This window comes from Vanessa atalanta, chromosome 4, assembly GCF_905147765.1.
Source record: "Vanessa atalanta chromosome 4, ilVanAtal1.2, whole genome shotgun sequence".
Classification (NCBI taxonomy): Eukaryota; Metazoa; Arthropoda; class Insecta; order Lepidoptera; family Nymphalidae; genus Vanessa; species Vanessa atalanta.
The window spans coordinates 12,609,320-12,631,468 of record NC_061874.1 but is presented as its reverse complement, the minus strand read 5'-3'; the positions used below and the strand labels follow the sequence as shown (position 1 = coordinate 12,631,468).

The window sequence follows — 22,149 nt, the reverse complement described above, 5'->3', positions numbered from 1 at the left end:
TAGAACAATGTTATATAAAGGTTTTTGCACTGTTTAATAGGAAATGTACGTACGACGTACGTACGCCATAATTTGGAATAAGATACGAATATCTGCATCGTTTTTTTGTTTCAGTTTAATTACAATTCTTTCACTTTTCGCGATAGCAACGAATTTTAAAACTACTCTTAACTTTAGTTTTTAAACTACTAGGTCGAAAAATACATCAAAACATAAAATTATATTTCTAAGTCTGTAAATTGTTACGGAAATCAATTAGTGCAGAACCCCTTTTCTCATGGGTTGTACTCGAACTTGAAAGATTTTTTAAAGAACAAGATAAATCCATTTAAGCATATTAACTAAGTAAATGCTTTCAAGGTCTTACACATTACGCAAATAATAAAACTAAAGTAGAGTATTTTTTTTAATCAAAGCGAAATCTTATTTGTTTAGTTAATTATGTATTTTTTCTTACTCTTTAAATACCTTAGTAATAAATTATTAGGTCAAATCACAAAAAATAATAATACGGTTTTATCAAAAACTGGATTGCAGTTAGATCTAGACCATGTAAATATTTTAGAAAGGTACTACATTTTCTTACTTTAAACCAGTTGAAAAGGGAACGATAGATAGCCCAGAAGTGTTATTCTATAAATCATATCGTATCTCACTCATTAATGTTTTAAGCTGATGACTATGATACATTGCTTTGATTCGTGTGATCCTGCTATGGTTATTGAAATTTTGCATAGAACTTTTAGCTATTTTATGGTTCTGTTCATCGGTGACTTTTGAATTCAATCTTACATAATAATAGCTCTAAAGACACTGTATCTGGTATCTTTTTCAACTAACCGCCGCGTATTCAATCCTATCCTACGAGTGTTTCTCATGGCCTGGAATTTTGAAATTATCGTAATAAAATAATATTCTAGGACGAATTGGTTATATTTTTTTATTTTATATCCAGATTTTTATGTCTGTACATTTTGCAGCTTCATTTCTGTTCCTATAATTTATATAAGAAATATATTTATTTGTGACAATTTTCAAAATCGTTGTACGTAAGTATTGTATCATTGGTTTGATAAGTACTATGGTAAATTTAACTGATTATTTTATCTGTGTAGGGCCTTCATGTTATGCAAATTGCTTTCGATCGAGGTCACTTATGAGATATTCTTTTTTTAAATCGCATCTCATTTATGGATTTAGTCGATACATTATTAATTTATTTACGAAAACTGTTTGTTCATTATAATTTTTTTAATATTCTATTATTATTATTATTTAACGGGACAGAACTTAAATGATATTTATAATAAAATAAAAACGACTTACTTTACTTATTTTACTATCACCTTCGGAACAATAAATTGAGCTATTCACTTGATTACATATAACTTCACTACAGAATTTTAAAAAAGTAACAGTTATAATAAAAACTCACTTATCTGTATTTAAAAATAATATCGAACATTCAACAGACGTCAATTATAAAAGCGCGGTAAAAGTATCGTTTTTTAAGGCCAAAGACACGCGTGCGCACTGGCTCTCGTTGCGCCAAACAATGAAATGCGAAAACACAACAAATTATTGTTTGGATACAGTGACGTATTTTGCAACATGTTCCAAAACCCTTTCATCTGTGGTTTCGATTGAAGAGGTGGTTGTATTTGGCCCAGACGGGTCACTCAATGTTCCGAATCGAATTTGGTACCTCTCGCTTCCGTGACCATTACAGCTTTACTAGAAATAATATTTATATTATTATACGAATACGCAGCGTATGGTGCTCTTATGCTTGGGAGACCGATGACCTGAAGACGGCGAAGGGATTCGACTGGATGCGGAAGTAGAACTGCAAGAACTGCTGTTAAAGAGATGGATGGAGAACTCATTAATTTAATCAAATTTGTAGTTAAAGAAAATATTTTATCACAAACAATATGTTGATAAAAAATGTATTCCAATCTTTATGGTGTTCGCAGACTAACAGAGAAAAAAAAAATCATTTTAAAAGTATTCAAGATTATATTAATTGAACCAAGGAAGCAGACATTAATAAATGTGTCTAATCACAGTTTGACTAATTATATATTATTGGAGAATTGTATTTAGAGTGACATTAAAAAAAAAACTTTTTTAACCACTTTGACATTATTAGGTTTAAAATTGGTCGGGTCATCAGGAAGTCGCCAGAAATTGACACTGTAAGGAATATTAACCATCTTTTATATCGTCAATGTGTTCTGGAGAACAATGATGTTCTTTGCGACTGTAGTTTACAGTTAGTGGCTCACTTACCCTTCAAACCTGAACATAACAATCCGTGAGCGGTGCTTATCCCGAGGGGTTTACACAAAGCCTCACTACCAAGTAAATGACATATCAAGCAAAATAATATTATTTATTTAATTTTATCTTTATTTCAAAAGTAGCATGAGAATGTCCTATTTTTTCTCATACTAAAAATTGTAAATAGTAATAAGACTTGACCCAAAAAGTCGGACAGACTTAAGAAAAAAATTCTTCTGATTTATTTTCGCCGGTTCTTCTTAGATCAAGGTTTTTTTTTCGAGCTATGAGACTTTTTTAAATGTAATGATATTACATCAAATAAATTAATTTTACAAATATATCTTAATTAAAAAGTTTTGAGATAAAAGTCGCAGACTTTCATTTTCGTTTGTAACAACTCACATATTGTTGATATGTACTTACAAAATCGACACACACAAAATGATATGAAACTAACGATCCATGAGATAAATAGAATATCAATATTATTTGGAGTGAGCTCAAACCTGTCACTCTTAGCACAGCCTAAAATATACAATAGCAATGAAGACCCAATGAATCGAATTGTAAACGAGAATCGATTTTAATCCTCATTGTGTTATAGTCGATACGAATAATAGATGTTCCATGTTGTTATGCTCAAAATGGTAATATTTTTAAGGGATTTTAGTATATTTATCTTATTGGTCTTAAATTTATTAATCATCTGGAGATGACACTGATTCTGACAATAAGCGATTATAGTTTATTTGTTCGAGATTTTTAATATTATAAAATACATCGATTTAATCTTTTTCAGCTATCAACATGTTAAAATCATACCCAAAACTTCGCTGTTTTCTGTAATAAATAACCAAAATATGGTTTTTATTGCTTGTTTGAAATTAATTTACGGTATTTGACCAACGCATGCATATAAAGTAACACTAGGTTCAATCATTAATGAATATTTTCTTCTTCAGTAAAAGGAAATTTATAAAATTTTACGTTTTTGGGTACGTTTCGTGCAGGATTCGAATTAGGGTTCAGCGTTTTTTGTGTGTAACATTTTTGATGCAAGAAGGTTTTTATTACGAGTACTATAAGTTATATATATAGAAACGTATAAATACAAGTTACCGATGTAAGTAATCGTTTTAAACATCGAATTTTCTAGATTGTTATAACCATTCGCATACTTCACAGAACAAACCTTGACTTGTTCTGTAAATGAAGGTCTTAGTTTCCTTTCGATTGCCTTCATAAAGCCCGTGGTTCAATTTACGCTCAAGGTATGCTTACAAATTGAAAAGTATGAATGTATTATTATTTTATTCAAATTTGTTTTTAAATTGATTGCGTTATTTTGTTTGTAAACTTCGGAATAATAAGGGCATCAGTACAATTCGAAAGCAACTATCAATAAGATCTATTGATACTTGCTCGGTTGTGTAACACCTATTGAATGACAGAGGGGCAACTGTGTTTATCTCCGACGTAACGAAACAACTAATTACTATTCTGTGAATTGGTTAACATTGCTATTAGGTGTAAGTATTACAAATTGTGCCTGAGACACCGGCGGCTAATTCAAAGATGTTTTTTTGTACTTTAAATGTCTGATATTGTAGATTTTGATTTCGAACCGATTAGAATATATGAGACGATTTAAGTGATCATTATATTTCTCAGATGTAAGCAATAAATAAAATTTTATATTCAGTGTAAAAATATTTCCAATTTTTCCTACTAACTTTTCAGAAATCGAGCAACTCCCTTAACTTTATGTTATTTTCAATTTATTCAGTAATAATAACCAGTTACCTTATAAAGCGTACGGAGCAACGTTTTCCAGATCCTGAATTGCTATAAAGTTTTTAAGTTACTTATTTCTCTTTGAATCGTAATTCTTTGTAAGCTATTTTTATATTTTAATAAATCCAATAAATAGTATCTGATGTGTATAGTTTATTCCGATGGGAGGGTTCTAAAGACAAATTAATAATTTCCTCAGGTCTGCCGTGCTTATTTCCGAACCGGTGGTAGAATTTTGAATTTGGAATCAATAAAAAAGCGTAATACTTTTAAATGTTGAATAAACATAATTAAATTTAGAAATGATATTTTATGTATAATATGATTTATCAACTAATTAATAAAAAAATCAGATAAATTTTGCTGACTGATTAATAGGGCTTTGATAGTTTTTGGCTACGAAGCGCAGCGAATAAACGGAAATCTTTGTAGGTTGCAGTTTATTGGTCCGATACGGAACCCGCTCACCACATACTAGTATGAAATACGCCTCTCTCCATAACTTGCCATTAAAAAAAAAACAAAGTGTTCACTGAAATAATTTATTTTATCTATTTGTCTTCTTATATAAATATCACAATAATTATTATTTTGTGACCGTTTCGGGAATGCAAAGGTTATTCATCAAACAACTATATTTCACAATAAATTAAGAAACCATAGCTTATATCATATAAATCATTTGTTTTTAAATTGAGAATTACAATACAGAACCAAACTTCAAATTCAAATGAAACAATTTTCAAAATGATTTTCATTTTTTGTTTTAGTAAAATACATTGTTTGTTCTTAATAATACTAATTAATATTATTTATTTAAAAATGAAAAAGGCTACAGAAAGTGATAAATCATTTGTATCATTAAAGTTTTTAATTATTAAGTAATTATTTACATAGCTTATTATATCATAAACTCAGCGGAACATAAACTGGAATTATTAATATTCTAATTTATATAACTAATTGCTAAAAGCATCGATATATATATATGTGTGTACTTATATGTCAATGTGTAAAGTAAACTTACGTTTTGTCATTTCAGCCATTGTCATTATTATAAAATATTCTTAAACATATTTAGATTTATTAAAGAAAAGTTCAACTTTCTCTTTGTCTTTTTAAAATATATACAAAATGCATTAAAATTATATTTTGTATTTAAGATTAATATATTTTTAAAATACTTGTATTTATAAGATTATTTTGTGTACTTTTATTCGAGGCTAATATTAAATAAAACAGAGAAACCTATCACAAATTCAATTGTTTGAAATATTATCACATTATTTTGTAATTGACGTTTTTTTTTTATCTATTGTCTGACGATTGAAGTAATTTTCACGTGCTTAAACTTGTCATGTTAGCTCCTATATCGATCATTGCTGCTGAATTATATTTTTCAACCATACTTATTATAGATACATAAGAACCCGCGAAGAGAGCTATAAATGAGATAATAGAGATGAAAATGTTCTTCCAAAGAATCCAATTGAATTTCCCAAGACCTCTATCCCAATTGTGTACTGTATCGACGATTGCTGGAGTAAGCAGACCGAGACTGGAGAGGAAGATTGCACCGGATAAGTTGATGAAGAGTTCCAAGTCCGGAAAGGCTGCGGCCAAGGCAACTGGAATGATAATTGTTAATTAGTCAACCTCATTGAAACAAGTTCAGATAAGAACAGAGAAGTATAAAACACAGGAATAGTTGCAATAATTAAAATTTAATCAAATTATATTTGTTGGCGTATTTACTCGCTGGCAAAACGTCTCATAGATAATATTTTGTTTTCCGATGTAATGCTCATTTATTTTAGTTTAAATGAATTACTTGAACCTTAAAAGCTTAAAGTGATTTTCATGATATACAAACTTATATTTACTCCTAATACCAGATGGTAACGCTTTGTATTGTAAGTCAGTATTTGGATAAAGACTTTATCGATTTTTAGGCCCAAATGTAACACAAACAGTTCCAAGTATTATAAATTTTGATCATAAAAAATATTCACACGAGAGTTATTATTACCAGATCCAATCACAGCTGTTGTTCTGATGCTTATTTGAGTAATTTCATGATACTTTACAGCGATTTTGTCGTGGATTTGTCGCCAGATCATTTCCATGGGCACGTAGAATTGTAAGCTGTACGTGAAGAGGATAGACAGCGCCATCAAGATCTTTGCACTCTGTGCCAATCTGAAGCGCAAAAAAATATATAATAAATATAATGTCAATTAAAAGACTTTGTTATCATTATCTAAGATCTAAGGATAGATTTTGACAATCTTTTGGAATCAATAGTTATGTCAAGAAAAATGTGTCATGTACAAAGTTTTAATTAAATTTTAATCTTTATAATTAAAAACAACTTACATTTCATCCTGTGGAAGATTTAGCGTGACACTACCACGAACGGATTCTCCAAATTTGATATAGCCGAAGAATCCAACTATGCCATACAAAGAAATAACGATAGTCATCGCTACATTCAGTACTCCAGGACATCCGAGGAACTGTTGTGGCTTAGCCATCTCATTTTCAACTGGCATTACAACTCCAATTCCTTCCATGGCAAAAATCACCGTACTAGAAAAAATCGTATCATATTTCGATTAATAGTTTTAATCAATAAACTTTATATTATTTTAACACTTTATACAATTTTTACATAACACTTTATATTAAAAATAAATATCTTAAAATATTTAATCAATTATTTGACCGTGAAAGACGTATTTACCTCATAAAAAGAGGCCATTGCGTGACACTAGCAACCATTTTCCTCTCAGCAGGGTTGGGTAGATCGGTGAATATGTAGTACATGGTAATCGCAAAGCATATGACGAGGAAGACATTGGCCAGTGCGGAGAATGGAACCAGCCATTTAAGATTTCGTATTTGACAAATCAATACAAGTGGTACCAGAGTAAGTGCACAATATACTTCAACGGATAATTTGTAATCTGGATTATACTCATCTAGAACCTGGAAAATTGAGAAATAATACATAATAAGTATCATTTGTGAAAATTTGGATGTACAAGTCTTACACAAAAATTTGCAACGTTGTTGAAGAGCAGTTTTGTGCCATTTTTTCTTAGAGTACCTTCTATACAGACTATGTTATACGACTTTCGTATGTTTTTTATTATTTTGATTTACGTTATTGATTTGCATGTGTATGTATATTTTTATTACTAGGTAATATCATTTTTTTTATTTATTGTAACTAAATTGGAAGCTCATGCTGTCGTCTGTCTGTGTCTGTTAAAATATTGTTTATCAGTTGTAGTCATTTAATAGTTATTATTGGTAAAATACCTATTCGAATTGGTTGAATATGAAAAATGATAATGATAAATGTGAAACGAACGATGGTATTTCGTTAGTTTGGCTGCGCGTACTGGTAGAATATTGTCTGAATTATTTTGGTAAAATAATTTTTATATTAAAGAAATTAAAACTCAATTAACATTTAAAAATATTTCTTGGAACATATATTTCGATAGCTTTGATATTTTAAATTTCATTCTTTGCGAAGAATTAGAAGAAAAGCTTCGCTCCTGTCGGGTAGTTTTATTATTTTACTCATACAATAAGTCCACTAAATAAAACAATATTTGACTATTGAACGCTAGAAATATTTATTCAAAAGGAAATATATTTCATTGATCTACGAATTTCATCAAATTGTAAATTCAGATCACGAGGAGGCGACGGTATGAAACGATGAAGGAAAATATTCAATAAAAATAATGGCTTCGATATTTCTATTGATCATAAATGACTCAATCGTTTGATTGTTAACAATACGGATTATATGACTATTGTTATTAACTTGAATATGAATAAATATTTACTGTTATTGATTTAATAAATTGATTTCGGTTTGTCTTAATTTACCGTCGCCACAAATTGCAGGTTGTTTTGACTTTAATATACGTGTGCTTCATATGCGGTTTGCGGTAAACAATACTATCTTAAAAGATTTTATACTATAATATAGATTTATTTAATAAGATGTATTAATCATGTTAGAAATACTTATTTATGTAGTTACATTTATATTATAATGATATATTTAATAAACTCATATTTTGTTATTGTATCCGATTTCATAAAAGTGTAATCGATTTCCGAACGTCATTCGTATGGCTTTAAAATATAATACATGATGTTTTCCCGCGCAAAAGGAGGATTAAAAAAATAAAAGAGAGTCGCGCATGGATTAAAAATAGCAGATTTTAGTGAATTGGATTTTTAACTTCAGAACTATAATATTTATAAAATAAAACAAATAATAAATAAATATTCTGTGTACTGGTGTATTTATTAATCATTTTTCGTTATTTTTTATTTCGATTTTGATAAAAAACAAATGATGTGTCCAAAATAACATTTGCACCACCACCGTTTCCACTGAACCGCGCCGTGTAGTTGGATCAGTTCAGAAACCTTCTCCTTAAAGGAGGTTTTAGCCCAGAAGTGGAATATTTATAATATACCTACTGTTAATTTTAATTTAGCGTCAGACACGATTCGTACCAGCCTCACCAGTTTTAATGTCAACATCGCATTTATATTCGTGATGCATGGCGCAACGTGAATTTTAATCAAAGTTCACGGTTATTACCAAAAAAGAATCTTTATGATTTAAATACCTTATTTGGATTAAGAAGTTTTACTTTTTGGTACATCACCTATTTTGCGGTCAGGGATAAAACCATAAGAACGTTGCCTTGAACGACCTTGCATTCAGATTGAATAACTTATATGAAATATTTCCAAAAATCATATCATCAACAAAAGAATATTATTTGAAGATTGAGATAAGAATATAGTTTATGTTAAGGAAATATGCTATATATATATAGCATATTTCCTTAACATATTCCATAACATTCCTTAATATATATAAATTGCTATGTATATATTTTTTAAAATTATTCTTTAACTTCTGTGTACACCCTACTGACTACTCTCCTACACTATTCTGGGTTGGCTGGCAGAAAATGCTGTTATAGCGTTAAGTCCGCCCTCTGTACATGTTTTATTTGTACAATAAAGAATAATAAAAAAAAAAAAAATATATTACCTCCTTAAAGTTCTCTGCAATGAACACGACATACACGCACAATGCAGCCAAGTAAGTGCAAGTGAGCGTGTAATCGATAAAAGTCCTGGAATAAAAAAAATAAACTGATAATGGTGTTTTTTCGTTTCAGGAACAATACAATACAGGTATTTTTAACATTACTGTTACTTATTTAATAGGTATTCGAAATTTGAAAAAATAAATTTGTATTGTGCAAGTACTCGTACCACCCAAAAAGCAATTGTTGTGTTCTAGTTTGAAGGGTGATTAAGCCAGTGTAATTATAGGCACAAGGGATATAATATCTTAGGTCCTAATGTTGGTGGCGCATTATCGGTGCGATGTATAGGTTGGTTAATATTTCTTACAACGCTAATTTCTATGGATGGTTATACCACAAATATCACATATCATCAGGTGGCAAGTTTGCCTGTGAAGAAATCTATAGCTATTTTTATATTTATATTTTATTATACAGGTTTATCTCATTTATAGCGAATAGATTGTGTAGGGAATGGGGATGACAATAGAAGAGATTCTCTAACCAATATTAATATTGCTTTACCGCTCATTTATCATTCAGCTGTTAAGGCTTCAAAAATCAGACTTAGATCTTAACTTTAAGACAATTAATTAAATTTGTAATCCAATTAAGAACCACTCGTTAAAATAAAACGAATGTCTTAAGGAAAATAATTTCTAAAATTTAATTATTAATAATAAATCTTTCCCCGTCTATTTTATCAGTTACACAATTTTATTAGTATTAAATTATTTTACTATCCAGATTATAAAACAAAAGGCAGATGGAGCGCGCTCAAGATTATAGTGAAGCAATAAAAGCGAATACAAATTATCGGTGTAAAATGACGTGTCTCTTTAGTAGTACGAAAATTATTGATAAAATTGTTTAAAGTGACAGCACTTATAATCTGAGTACTATTCAAATTAAGTGCGATTTTTACCTGGCAAAATTAGCCCAAGGTCGTAATCTTTTCGGCCCAAACTCAAAGGCCGCTCCACAAGTTTCAGCGAATCCCATTGAAGGTTTTTTCGCTTCCACGCAAACTTCCTGTGATGTTTTTACCTGTAATGTGTACATGTATATTTTTAATATCGTTTTTTGAGTTTATTGGTAAAAAAACTTTATTTAATTTGTATTTATATATGTCACAGTAGAATTGTAAATACCGTTACGTTATAATCTATCTTGAAAACTGCGTAAAGATTGTGAAATCTGACATATTGCTAAAGTTGCAATTTAACTCATTATAATTCAGTAGATTATAATCTATCGAAGTTAATTTCAGTTAAATTATAAAAACTTAACTTTAAATTTCTTATATTTAATGTATAGTCTATTCCAATTACAAGACCACAAAAGCCAAATCAACAACATTTGACTTTGAATTGACAAAACTTGGCGTTTTGAATGTCGACAACGGTGTTTTCGGCACATTGGAAGTAAAATTAAAGATATTTAAGAAAAACTTATCAAACAAGAACTGTTACCAGCGCACAATATAGTTGTGCTATAAGTAAATCGCGTGGAATAGTTAAATCTAAGGTTTGTTTATCTTCATTTCTTATTCGATTGGAATAGGCTTTAAGTTTCTCATCGTTCGACAGTTTACATTATAATTTTAAGATTTTCAAGCATATGTGCCAATTTTACCTGGGGATGCAAGATGTCGATATTAATTTAAATCATATAAATAAAGAAAAAGGGGGTAATAACACTAACCAGTACATAAACGCAATGTGTACAAATGAAGCCGACAATAAGTGTTCCAAATGCTCCTACTGCTAACCCTGCATTCTTAAAGGCAGCGGGCATAGCCAGGATACCGGAGCCAAGCGAGGATTTTAGTAAATGAACTAGAGAACCAATTGTCCTGAAATAAAAAGCGTAATAATAATATTAAATCGTAAGTATTTAATTAATAACCTTATAAAAAGGATCATGGTTATTATTCCGGTGCATTTTTTGTATTTATAATTAATTTCGTGCTTCGCGCGAAATAAACCCTCCATGTGTTGGACGAAAATTTTCAACCCGTGTTGGTGCAATATTGATATAATGTTTATAGCAACTAGCTTGGATGAATAATTAGTCCAAGAGCCGAAATGACCCAGTGGTTAGAACGCGTACATCTTAACCGACGAAGCTGGCATTAACCCAGACAAGCATTACTGAATTTTTAAGTGCTTATTTTTTGTTTATTATTAATCTCTTGCTCGGCTGTGAAGGAAAACATCGCGAGAAAACCTGCATGTGTCTAATTCTGTCACATGTGAATCACAAGCTGCATTGGAGCAACGTTGGAATATGCTACTAGCCTTCTCCTTAAAGGGAAGATTGATACTATTATATTAGTTACCCGCCCCAGCTTCGTACGGGTAAATTCCATAAAAAGTTACACCCTCTTTTTCTCGAATTTCCATAAATTAACGGATTATCATGGGGTCATAAATAAACAGAGAGATCCAAGAAGATGGGTAATATGTATAATACAGGCAGTAGAGAAAATCGAGAATATCATCACATCATATCTCCTGGACAGAATTAAACAAGAAATTTGTTATTTGTTTTTCAATCTAAAGGTTGCATGCAAGATATAGAATAAGGCATACTATATAACATATACACACTGTATAACAGATAGATAGAATACAGGTCTTGAGAAACATTGAAATAAAACTAGTTTTTAACGGATTTAATCGCGTATATTAATTATTTTAACATCCCGACGTTTCGAGCACTTTGCAGTGTTCGTGGTCACGGGCAGAGCAATAATCGCAAAAATCTAAGACAACATCTTGAGAAACATTCTTTTAAAATAATCAACAGCTCTTGACATATGCAATTTTAAAGTCGTTGAGCCCTATATGTATATTTGCAATAAAATTTTAATGTAATAAAAATTAAAAAACATTTTCAAAGATATTTTATATCTATATATCGTTTCAAATAAAATATATACTGTTTAAATATAGTTAAACAGTAACATTCGGTTACGTTTTGATTATTTAATTATGTCAATAATATAATATCCGTTTCTAAGTTATATGACTTTAAGCGCTTTGGACCGTAGAATAATTATACAAATCAGCCTTGTGCCTTCTCGAACGAGTAACCCTTGACATAGAAGTATGTAATATAAAGAGTAATTTTAGGAATTGGATTACAGAACGTAGTAATAACTCGTGTTTCGTTTTTAGAGGATTAAATAATTCATCTATATTTATATTATAAATGCGAAAGTAACTCTGTCTGTTTGTCCGTCTATTACGCTTTCACGATCAAAACACTGAAGCGAATTAGATGAAATTTTGTATAAAGCAAGCTAAGGATATTAGCCACTTTTTTGTATCGAAAATCTGACAACCAACTCCTAACGATAACGACAACTAGTTTACTATACGTTGAAGTTGTCTTGACCGATTTCATTCACGGCGGTTAATCTCAAGGGAGACCAGCCAACTACGCAGGACATTATAGTACATATCCTAGTCATAAAGAGTTAGGAACTCTGGATCTGCTGCCTTATGCTAGCCACTAAGGTAAAGAGGTAGTCAGTATACAATTTTATGTTAAGTCAACTATTACTATAAGATAAATTCGAAGTTTAAAAAAAAATTAAATTAATAAAAAACATACTTTCTATTTTTTTTAAATAAGTGTTTATTTATTTATATTTTAAAAACTTTACTTTACTAGCACTATTACAAAGAATGAATTCTTTTTTTACTTTTCCTTTAATTCACCTTTGTCAAAATTGTTATTCCAAAGTGCTCGTAAGCCTACTTGAGGATAAATTTTACCTAGATTATTAGATCAAATATATGGAGTTATATCTTAGCCAACCTTTGCCATGAATTATAAATTTTATGTTGTTACCGTATTTAAATTTAACTTTGATATTAATACATTGCGGAATTAACATATCAGTGTCGACAATCATCATGAAATTGAAAACGAAATTGTCGAAGATTACCTGGGATCAATAACTGTAAGCGGATTAACATTTATCGTCAGTCAAAATTAACATGGGTTTGTTTTAATAATTTGCGTTGGCTTTATGTAGCCATACGTTGCATCGACTCTTCAATAGTAAAAATGTTATTGCTTAGTATTATGATATTTTCAGACAATAACTTCCTTTTTTAATTGATTAGAAAAAATAATACGATGAAAGATAACTCTCTGAAAATAAATTATAAATAAAATCGATTACACAAACAAATAATAGTTTTCCAAATCGATTCTTAAATGGCGGAGCTATGAGGTAAGTTTATTTCTTTATCAAGATAGAGTGTCGCACTACAAAATAAAAGCAAACGAGTCAATTTTTTTATCTGGGCGTGCGTGACACTCGCCAAACGTTAACGCGTACTTTTGCCAGTCTATCTACACATATAAATAAGGTAACAAACATAAAAAATAAACAACTGAATATATATTTTTTTTGTCGGTTAAACAGAGAAGGTTCTTAAATTATCTCTCTATATAATTACTTATATGGTAAATTGTAATTTAATTAAATAAAATGTATCTTTTGATAAACATGAAAAAAACAATTGCCATATGCTCAAAGGTATTTTTGATACTTCATTGATATTATGTAAAGTTCACATTGGCAAACTAGATAAGCTATATCGTAATGAGTTACATAAATAATGTATAAAATTAAATAATTAAATGTTAAGTACGTAATGAAATCTTATTGCTGATGTCATAAATTATTTAATCATGTACATAAATTATGTATTTAAAATATCGGTATCAATAACTTATTCTAGCGTCTGCACGATTTCAAAATATTATTGATATAAGTAATTCCAGGAAATACTTTTGGTTATTTCCGCTGAAAACCTTTTTCGTGATCTGATCCGGAGTCTACTAATTCCTTTTACTCAAGTTCCGATAAAGATTATGTTCTTAACCTTATCTTAAGGAGCTGTCTTAATAGCATCGCGTTGAGTTCCTCATATCGATTCATGTCGAATCTTACGGAACGGATACATTTTTGTAGTATTATCTATAATCCTAAATAATATTATATACATAAAGATGTTTGTTACTCAATCAGAAAAAAACGGCTAAACGGATTTTGATGGAATCTTGAATAAGGGAATTTTCACTGGGCCATCTCGGCTGTGCCTGTGACTGTGTTTAGAATTCATCTCGGGCTCAGTGATGATGGAAAACATCGTTGGGTAACCTGTGCGTGTCTTATTTCTATAAAATTCTGCCACACATGCATTCACTGAAACGCATTGAATAAGTGATGGATTAAGCTTTAAATCTTCTCCTCTAAGGGACAGAAGGCTTTAGCACAGCGGCGCGATATTTACAGTCGGTCATATCGGTGACTTTATTTCAAATAGAATGCTGTTGAATACATCAGTGTACCCAAAAAATATGGAGCACCTCGACGAACAAATTACAAAGAAGCTCAAGTTTGTTAATTTTAATCTACTTTTAGAGTATTTTGATTGTTTTATTTTACTTACGAATTAGGATGTTCCACTTTCCGATGTTCGAAGGGATTATACGCCTTTTCATTGATGACTTCTTTGGAACCTAAACTTAATGTTGAATGAAAACCTGGATTCGTTGCTAGATTAGTCCTGCAAATTACGAATACATATTATATATGAGAATAGCGATTTTTTATATATTTTAATAAATAAATAAATATTGGACAACATCACATACATGTTATGGAAAATCAGAAGTAACGACGGTACCACAAACACCCAGACCCAAGACAACATAGAAAACGAATGAACTTTTCTACATCGACTCGGCCGGGAATCGAACCCGGGACCTCGTAGTGGTGTACCCATGAAAACCGTTGTACACACTACTCGATCACGGAGGTCGTCAAAATACAGAAAATAATAATAAAGAACAGCAATCTAATCTAGATACGATAACTTCAACTATTAGTATAATAACAAATAAGTGTCATGCTTCGTGCCATTGGCTTAAAAAATAAAAATCCAAATTCAAATTTGAGTCACACCAATAAATGTAATTTAAATTTTTTTTTCGTCAAAAATTAGGAAATGCTGCACTTTATGGCTCGGAAAAGAGGTAATACTTGAAATCTCTTCAATCACGTAGGATAGCCTTATCAATCTACTGGATAATACCTGCGCAGTTGCCAGTTTGGGATTGAGAGATAAAATTTAACAAAGAGTTACCAACAAGTACGTATCCTTCCACTGTTGTCATTCACAATTATGAAATGACTTGCAAACCATGAAACACTGAGTGCATTGTTTTGCACGAAGCTTTATGGGTATGATATGAATTTTCCATCCCATCTCGGTGCACTTTATATATTAAGCAGTTATATAATATATATTTAGAATAATTTGTAGGGCATCTGTTGCGTTGCTAAATATGTATAATAGATGATCTATGAATATTTACCATATAAAAGTGTGCAATGGTGAACCGATACACGTAACAATTTTTGCTTTAAAATTAACTTGCTCTGTGCAAACCCGTCTGAGTAGGTAGCACTCATCAGTATTGCCATTACTTTGAAATAAATATTTCTATGTTCCAACAATAGATGAACTAAGAGATTTTGTATTGCTGTGTTCCGGTTGAAGGGTCACTGAGCCAGTTTAACTACAGGCACGAGGGACATAACATCTTTTTTGCCAAGTTTTGCAGGGTATTAATATTTTACATAACCAATGTCTAAGCGTACCTAAGGTACGTCAGTGGTAACCAATCACCATCAGGTGGCCTATTTGGCAGTACGCCTACATATTAAAAAAAATTAAGTGAGCATGAGTTCGGATATTATTATATATAATCCGCTTGCGTGTTTTATTCGTCAATCGGTCATCGTGAAATTTTGGACTCACGCTGTCAGGGGGACAAAGAAACTTAAAGTGTAAATGTTGTTAAATCAGTTAAAATATTAATATATTTTATATAAAACTAACGTCAACAACGATTTCGTCTACTAAAACCTTTCATCAAAAACTCATTCGATACTCCTATACTCCATATTTCAAAAGTTATTTACGTTCTTTTCCAGGGTTTGAACTGTATCTATCCATAATGTTGTCTTAGATTTTCGCGATTATTACACATTGAAATAAAACTAGTTTTTAACGGATTTAATCGCGTATATTAATTATTTTAACATCCCGACGTTTCGAGCACTTTGCAGTGTTCGTGGTCACGGGCAGACTCCGTGTGTCTGACCGTGACCACGAACACTGCAAAGTGCTCGAAACGTCGGGATGTTAAAATAATTAATATACGCGATTAAATCCGTTAAAAACTAGTTTTATTTCAATGTATCTATCCAATTAAATGGCGTCAAAATTGATAAAGTAGAATTTCTTCGAAATAGCAAACGGACAGTTAGGTCAGTTATTAAAATTTACAGTTTCGCTTTGATTCATTGGCATTGACTTATTTAACTACTAGACTACCCGAGTCGCCCTGCCTTCGCACGGGTGCAATATATTGAAAAATAAATTATAATGGTATATACATAGATTTCAGGAATAATGTTGCTTTCTGGCAGTGAAAACATTTCTAGAATTGGATCCTTGGTTTCGTAAATTACACATACAAACAAACAAACGTTACCTATTTATAATATTAATATACATATAAATATACTAAATGTTAGTGACATTAAATTATTTGCACTGTCACGATTCTTTATATAAGTATATTTATAATCAGGCATAGCAATGAGGCTTCTACGTATTGTAACGTTACCGAGTCTGTATGGATATCTATTGTATTTACTGTTATTATTATTTATTGTATATTTGTATCTAGTATGCGAAATGATTTCCTGTTTGTATATTTGTATGGTATATATTTTTTTCTTTTAATTATTTAACTTAATTTTTATATATAATAATAATAAAAAGATTATTAATGTATTTTTGATATAAATATGGATAAAATTATCAACTTATATTTATATATATTTATTTTAGATTTTTACTTTTAATTATATAAAAAATGTGTTTAATATTAAAGCTGTTAAATATCAAGAGCGTATATACACATATAATACGCATAAGATATATCTGTATACTAAAAGTGAAGCAACAGCTTGTTAACATCCAAACGCTGGGCAAAGGCCTCTTCTTCAATTTGAGGAGAAGGTTTGGAGCCTAATCCACCACGCTGTTCCAATGCGGGTTGGTGGATAGATACAAAATCACTCTAAATTGCAAAACACGTGCTCAAATCCAACACAATAAATTGTACAGTGATGAATAATATGTCGTTTGAAATTAACAAACCGGTTTTGAAAATCAAGACCAATCGGATCCATAAGCTTAGAGTTATTGTGTAACAATAATTCTTTTGACGACGAGAAAGCTATGGACATGTTCGAAGAACGTCTTGTTTTTAGTAAATCGTGTAACTCCTCTAATTCACTGTAAATAATATGAGAGAAACATAAAATGAAAGGTCAATACCCTTAATATTTGGCATGATTCTGCTTTGCTTTGGTATAAAATGAAGTTAAAAAAATATATAGTATTGAATTTAAACGAGCAGTTGTGTTTATTCTGTATTGTAAATGCATGAGTCAGTATAATTTCAAATAAAAGGACTTAACATTTTACGGATTCTTGATTCGCAAAACGGCAAGTAAATGGAAATTCGTGCTATGCCTTATTTGTTTTATGTTGTTTTGTTTTTTTTTTTTATTAATTTACAAAATAAATCGACAGAAATGACGACAATAATACCGTACAGTCTGATAAACCATTATAAGCTTTTACAAAATTACAATTAAATTACACTACACATAACTAAATCAAATGTCTATCATATTAAAGACGGTCGAAGAAATAACTAGAAGAAAATATAATAATAGATTAAAAAAACCTTATCGCTGCTGTTTCAGTGACGTTATTTTATCCATGGGCTGATATCATTTATGCAAGTAAGACTTCTTACTTTGAAAGAATTTTTTTTTATATGTTACAACAATAAATCGACTAAGAACGTATTTGTTTATATATTTGTATTCGAAGTTTAAATGAAAATAATTTTAAAATTCGAATCCGATTTTGAATATACTGTGGGTACGTTAAATATTATTACCATTAAAAATATATACCTACATTTTACAGTTTTATGAAAATTACTTACGTCGAATTGAAATTGTCCAAAACGATCGTTCCTTTCTTCTCGTCTTGACCCATTTTTGTGGTTTGATCTGTAACAATGAAATGTAAATAGTATGATGAATAAATTGTATTGATTTTATAAAAAAGGTGTTACTGTTGTTAGTCAGCTATTGACCGGGTCAATTATAACTCCGCAGAAATGTCGAGCAAAATAAAACAAAAGGTGATGACGGTTAAAACGGTCCAACAGGCTGCTGTTTACATATTTGAAATATTAAAAAAAAAAACAAGAATGCTTTAAGGTGTACAAATTTTATTGATTTATTTAAAAATACATTATAAAATAATGAGTATTATCCCAATCGCTTTCATAATGATAGTCAATGGCGACTGAAGAATATAATTATAATATAAAAAAATTAAATAAAAAAAAATGTTTAAAAGATATTAATCTAGCAACATTTAACGTTTTGACATTTATTGACAACTCAAAGAATCCTTCAAAATTTAATCAATAATTCACCAGAACAACAATAAACAACCGAGAAGGCTCAGTGGGTAGAAGAGACAGATCTCAACTGAATGTCAGGTTTAAATAGAGATTAGAAGGAATTCATAATAAGGAAATCCGTGCATATCTAATAATCCTTAGGAGGCTCCTCCTCGGGGAGTTTAATGAAAAATGGTTCATAATTTCTTACAAGGAGATGAGACCATGTATGACCAATGGGAAATTTATGGAATATTACATACAACTTTTAAAAAAATGTATTAAAGTAATCCCATTGTCAGTTTAGCAATACTTAAATAAGAAAATTGCCTTAATTGTCATGAGTGGAATTTCAAAGTAATTAAAGAACTACTAATCTACTTTATATGACAATTTAGCCAATTACCTTACTTTAAAATTCAATTATCAAAGTTACTAAACAAATTAAAAAATGTACTTTATCAGGTACTTAGCGTTAGAGGAAAAGAAGACAAGCCTAGAATAGTCACCAGATTTATTGAAATAAATCAATGGAGAATTATAAATATTTTGCCCAAAATGATTCTTATCGAATGATTATAAAATTGACATAAATATTCTGTAACAAAAGAGGATTTGCTCCAAGCGGATTTCGACCATTGAGCAGGGAGAGTACCAACTGTGCAGGACATATTATTATCCACAAATGTGTGTGCATACTGAGGTGTACACTACTGCTCAAAAGTACGCATGCACATACCGAAACGATGGCAAAGGATGGATGAAAAAGGCCCAGAAAAAAGGCTTACATACTTTTTTAGGTGGGCAACTTCCAAACTCCTATTGTTATTTATCAGAAAATCAAAACTTAGCAGTTGAGTCCAGGACCACGGAATATTCAGCTTTTATAAGGCCATATAACTAACGAAGCATTCAAGCTTATCAATGTCTTCTCTCCTATTTGATTTATAGTCTGTTCCACCAGACAACAAAATAGCGGCTGGGGAATATAGATTTGACATTATACTATATCCTTACAATTCATGCAGGTTTAAGCGGTGCAAGGTGCAAAGATTACATCTCAGCTCGATAAGGCGTGCTCTTAACAAATCGGTAAGTGATTTTAGACGTAATCCCGTATAAAGAGAAAATCCACTTTAGCGATTTTGTTGGATACAATGGAAGTATGGAGTGATAAAATGTAGCTTTAAACGGCATGATATGGATTTTGAACAATAATCATCGGATTTATAAAATGCTTGAATTGCATTCGAAAATTCTGATTTTTAACGTGAAGAGTCAATTTTGTTACATGAAATATTTCTATCAAAACATTTATTTTTTATTACTCGTGCTAGCCTCGCACGGGGAAAATAAGGTTCTGCATAGAGCGGTTATGTTGAAGGAAAATATCAAGAAAAAAACTTTTTTTGGCTTTATTAGGAAATATTCCTCGTACGCAGAACAAATCAAAGTTCTATCGCAGTTCATTCGAGAATGGTTTTGGAACGCATTGAAGACGAACGACCGCTTAATTAAAAAAACGTTAATAGATGGTAAATATGACATATTATTAATATATTAATGATAATTTGTATGTAGTAGTATAAATTTCATATGTAATATATAAATTATTTATTTTATATCGGATCATGCTAAATTTTATTTAATTACATGGTCAAAAAAAAAATTGATAAGATATACATTCCTCGGTTCGAATTAATTAGTTTTTTTTCATTTTTTTTTATTTTTCAATTACGTCATTGATTATTTCTTTATCTATTTATTTATTGTATGGGCTTTGCGTAATCCCGTTAGGGTAAGTAACACCTCACTTAGTCTGCGGCTAAACAGCAATACTTTGTATTGTTGTATTCCAGTTTGAAGGGTGAGTGAAACTAATTTAAAAATGTCTATACGCAGAAGATGTCTCTTGGTTGTTGTCACATTGGCGATGTAGGGCTTTAGCGCATACCCGTATCCGTAGATATCACCCACTCATTACATTTTCTATCACCAAAAAGATAAATGAATAATGCCACTGATCTTTTCTTATGAATTTTAGAGATTTACAAATGTTGTATGCACAGTTTTCACGTTTCCGTAATCGGAAAAAGTTTCGGCGAACCGAAAAGTTTGAAAACGATAGTCAAATGAGCTACGAGTATACCTCAAAATATATAAAAATCAAATATATCCGCCTAGTTTCATATTAGTTTTCAATCGGATTCGTAGTTTTTACGTAAAACCAAACAAAACTTACATCTTCATGATATTAGTATGAAGAATGACTTGAGAAGGCGTGAGTATATTTTATAGATATACATTTATTACATGCGTCATACATAATAGTATAACGGTGCCTATAATGACGCAATTATAATGATAGCCCTACTAATATACAAAGCTGAAGAGTTCGTTTGTTTGTACGCGTTAATCTCAAGATCACCAAAAATAGTGAAAAATAGTAACTACTGAGTGTCTCGACGGCTCTTCTTCAGGTAACTTTACATTGAATAAATAATATTTTGATATGGATATTGGTTAGATTCGGAAATGGGCCCCGAGGCATAAAATTGAAGAATGAATTCTTTTTCCTTGTATCTCTTAAGCATCGACGTCATCGTAAATAATTTAAAAAAAGAACGATCTGTAGATCGTTCAGGCCCCCATGAAAAGACTCGATGCGACCGCATTGTTTGCATTGTCATCTAATATCTGTTGTCGAGGCAGCATTATAATAATATAATATATATATCACGTTAAAATATACATTGTACGTCGCGACGTATAATTTCATTTGTATATAGTAATTAGTAGTAGTTAATCAGTTAGTATTGTATAATTTCATACGCAATTAAGGTGCACAAACCGTACGATATTTTATTAAAACACTTGCCATTGCTTTGTTGCGTTTAAAAAAAGTTGAAATTGTTGAATTAATTATTAGGAAAATCGGTGACACACACGATACTAAAGAGACTAACAGACTGATGCATATCTTCTTACAAAAACTAGTTTAACATAAAATGATTGTGAAATTATTGTGCTTATTCATATTACGGTTATAGGAAAACAAGCTTTAATTTATGAACCGTAGATGTCAATTTATTGCGTTCCAGAGACTCGGTAACAATGTTTTGATCGCGATCAGTTCGATTATGAATGGATTGCAGTTTTTACAATACATTGATATAAAATATCTGAATGTGACTTAATTATTTTTATTCTTATTTATTTATTTTATTTTCTAAATCTTTGTTTACACAAGTAACGTAAATCACGTGATTTTTTTAATTAATTCTTAAATAAATAACAAAAAATCGTTTTAGCCAAAGAATTGATTGTATTTTTGCTG

The 22,149-nt window shown here is 30.4% G+C and overlaps 2 protein-coding genes across 2 annotated transcripts in view; both read right to left on the bottom strand.

Moving 5' to 3' along the window:
- LOC125077927 (proton-coupled amino acid transporter-like protein pathetic) overlaps positions 1-1,583 on the bottom strand; it is a 65,921-nt gene extending 64,338 nt beyond the window's left edge. Inside the window, exon 1 of the mRNA XM_047690044.1 lies at positions 1,327-1,583. The gene's annotated coding sequence lies outside the window, so the exon portion shown is untranslated. The remainder of the gene's footprint in view (positions 1-1,326) is intronic.
- A 3,760-nt stretch (positions 1,584-5,343) lies between these two features.
- Positions 5,344-22,149, bottom strand: part of LOC125077630 (proton-coupled amino acid transporter-like protein pathetic) — a 59,339-nt gene continuing 42,533 nt past the window's right edge. Inside the window, exons 2-10 of the mRNA XM_047689611.1 lie at positions 18,345-18,411; positions 14,696-14,812; positions 10,923-11,073; positions 10,144-10,265; positions 9,179-9,263; positions 6,824-7,068; positions 6,457-6,669; positions 6,110-6,279; positions 5,344-5,708 (exon numbers count right to left, since the gene is read on the bottom strand). Of these exons, the coding sequence (XP_047545567.1) occupies positions 5,419-5,708; positions 6,110-6,279; positions 6,457-6,669; positions 6,824-7,068; positions 9,179-9,263; positions 10,144-10,265; positions 10,923-11,073; positions 14,696-14,812; positions 18,345-18,397 (1,446 nt within the window). The 5' untranslated portion in view covers positions 18,398-18,411 and the 3' untranslated portion in view covers positions 5,344-5,418. The remainder of the gene's footprint in view (positions 5,709-6,109; positions 6,280-6,456; positions 6,670-6,823; positions 7,069-9,178; positions 9,264-10,143; positions 10,266-10,922; positions 11,074-14,695; positions 14,813-18,344; positions 18,412-22,149) is intronic.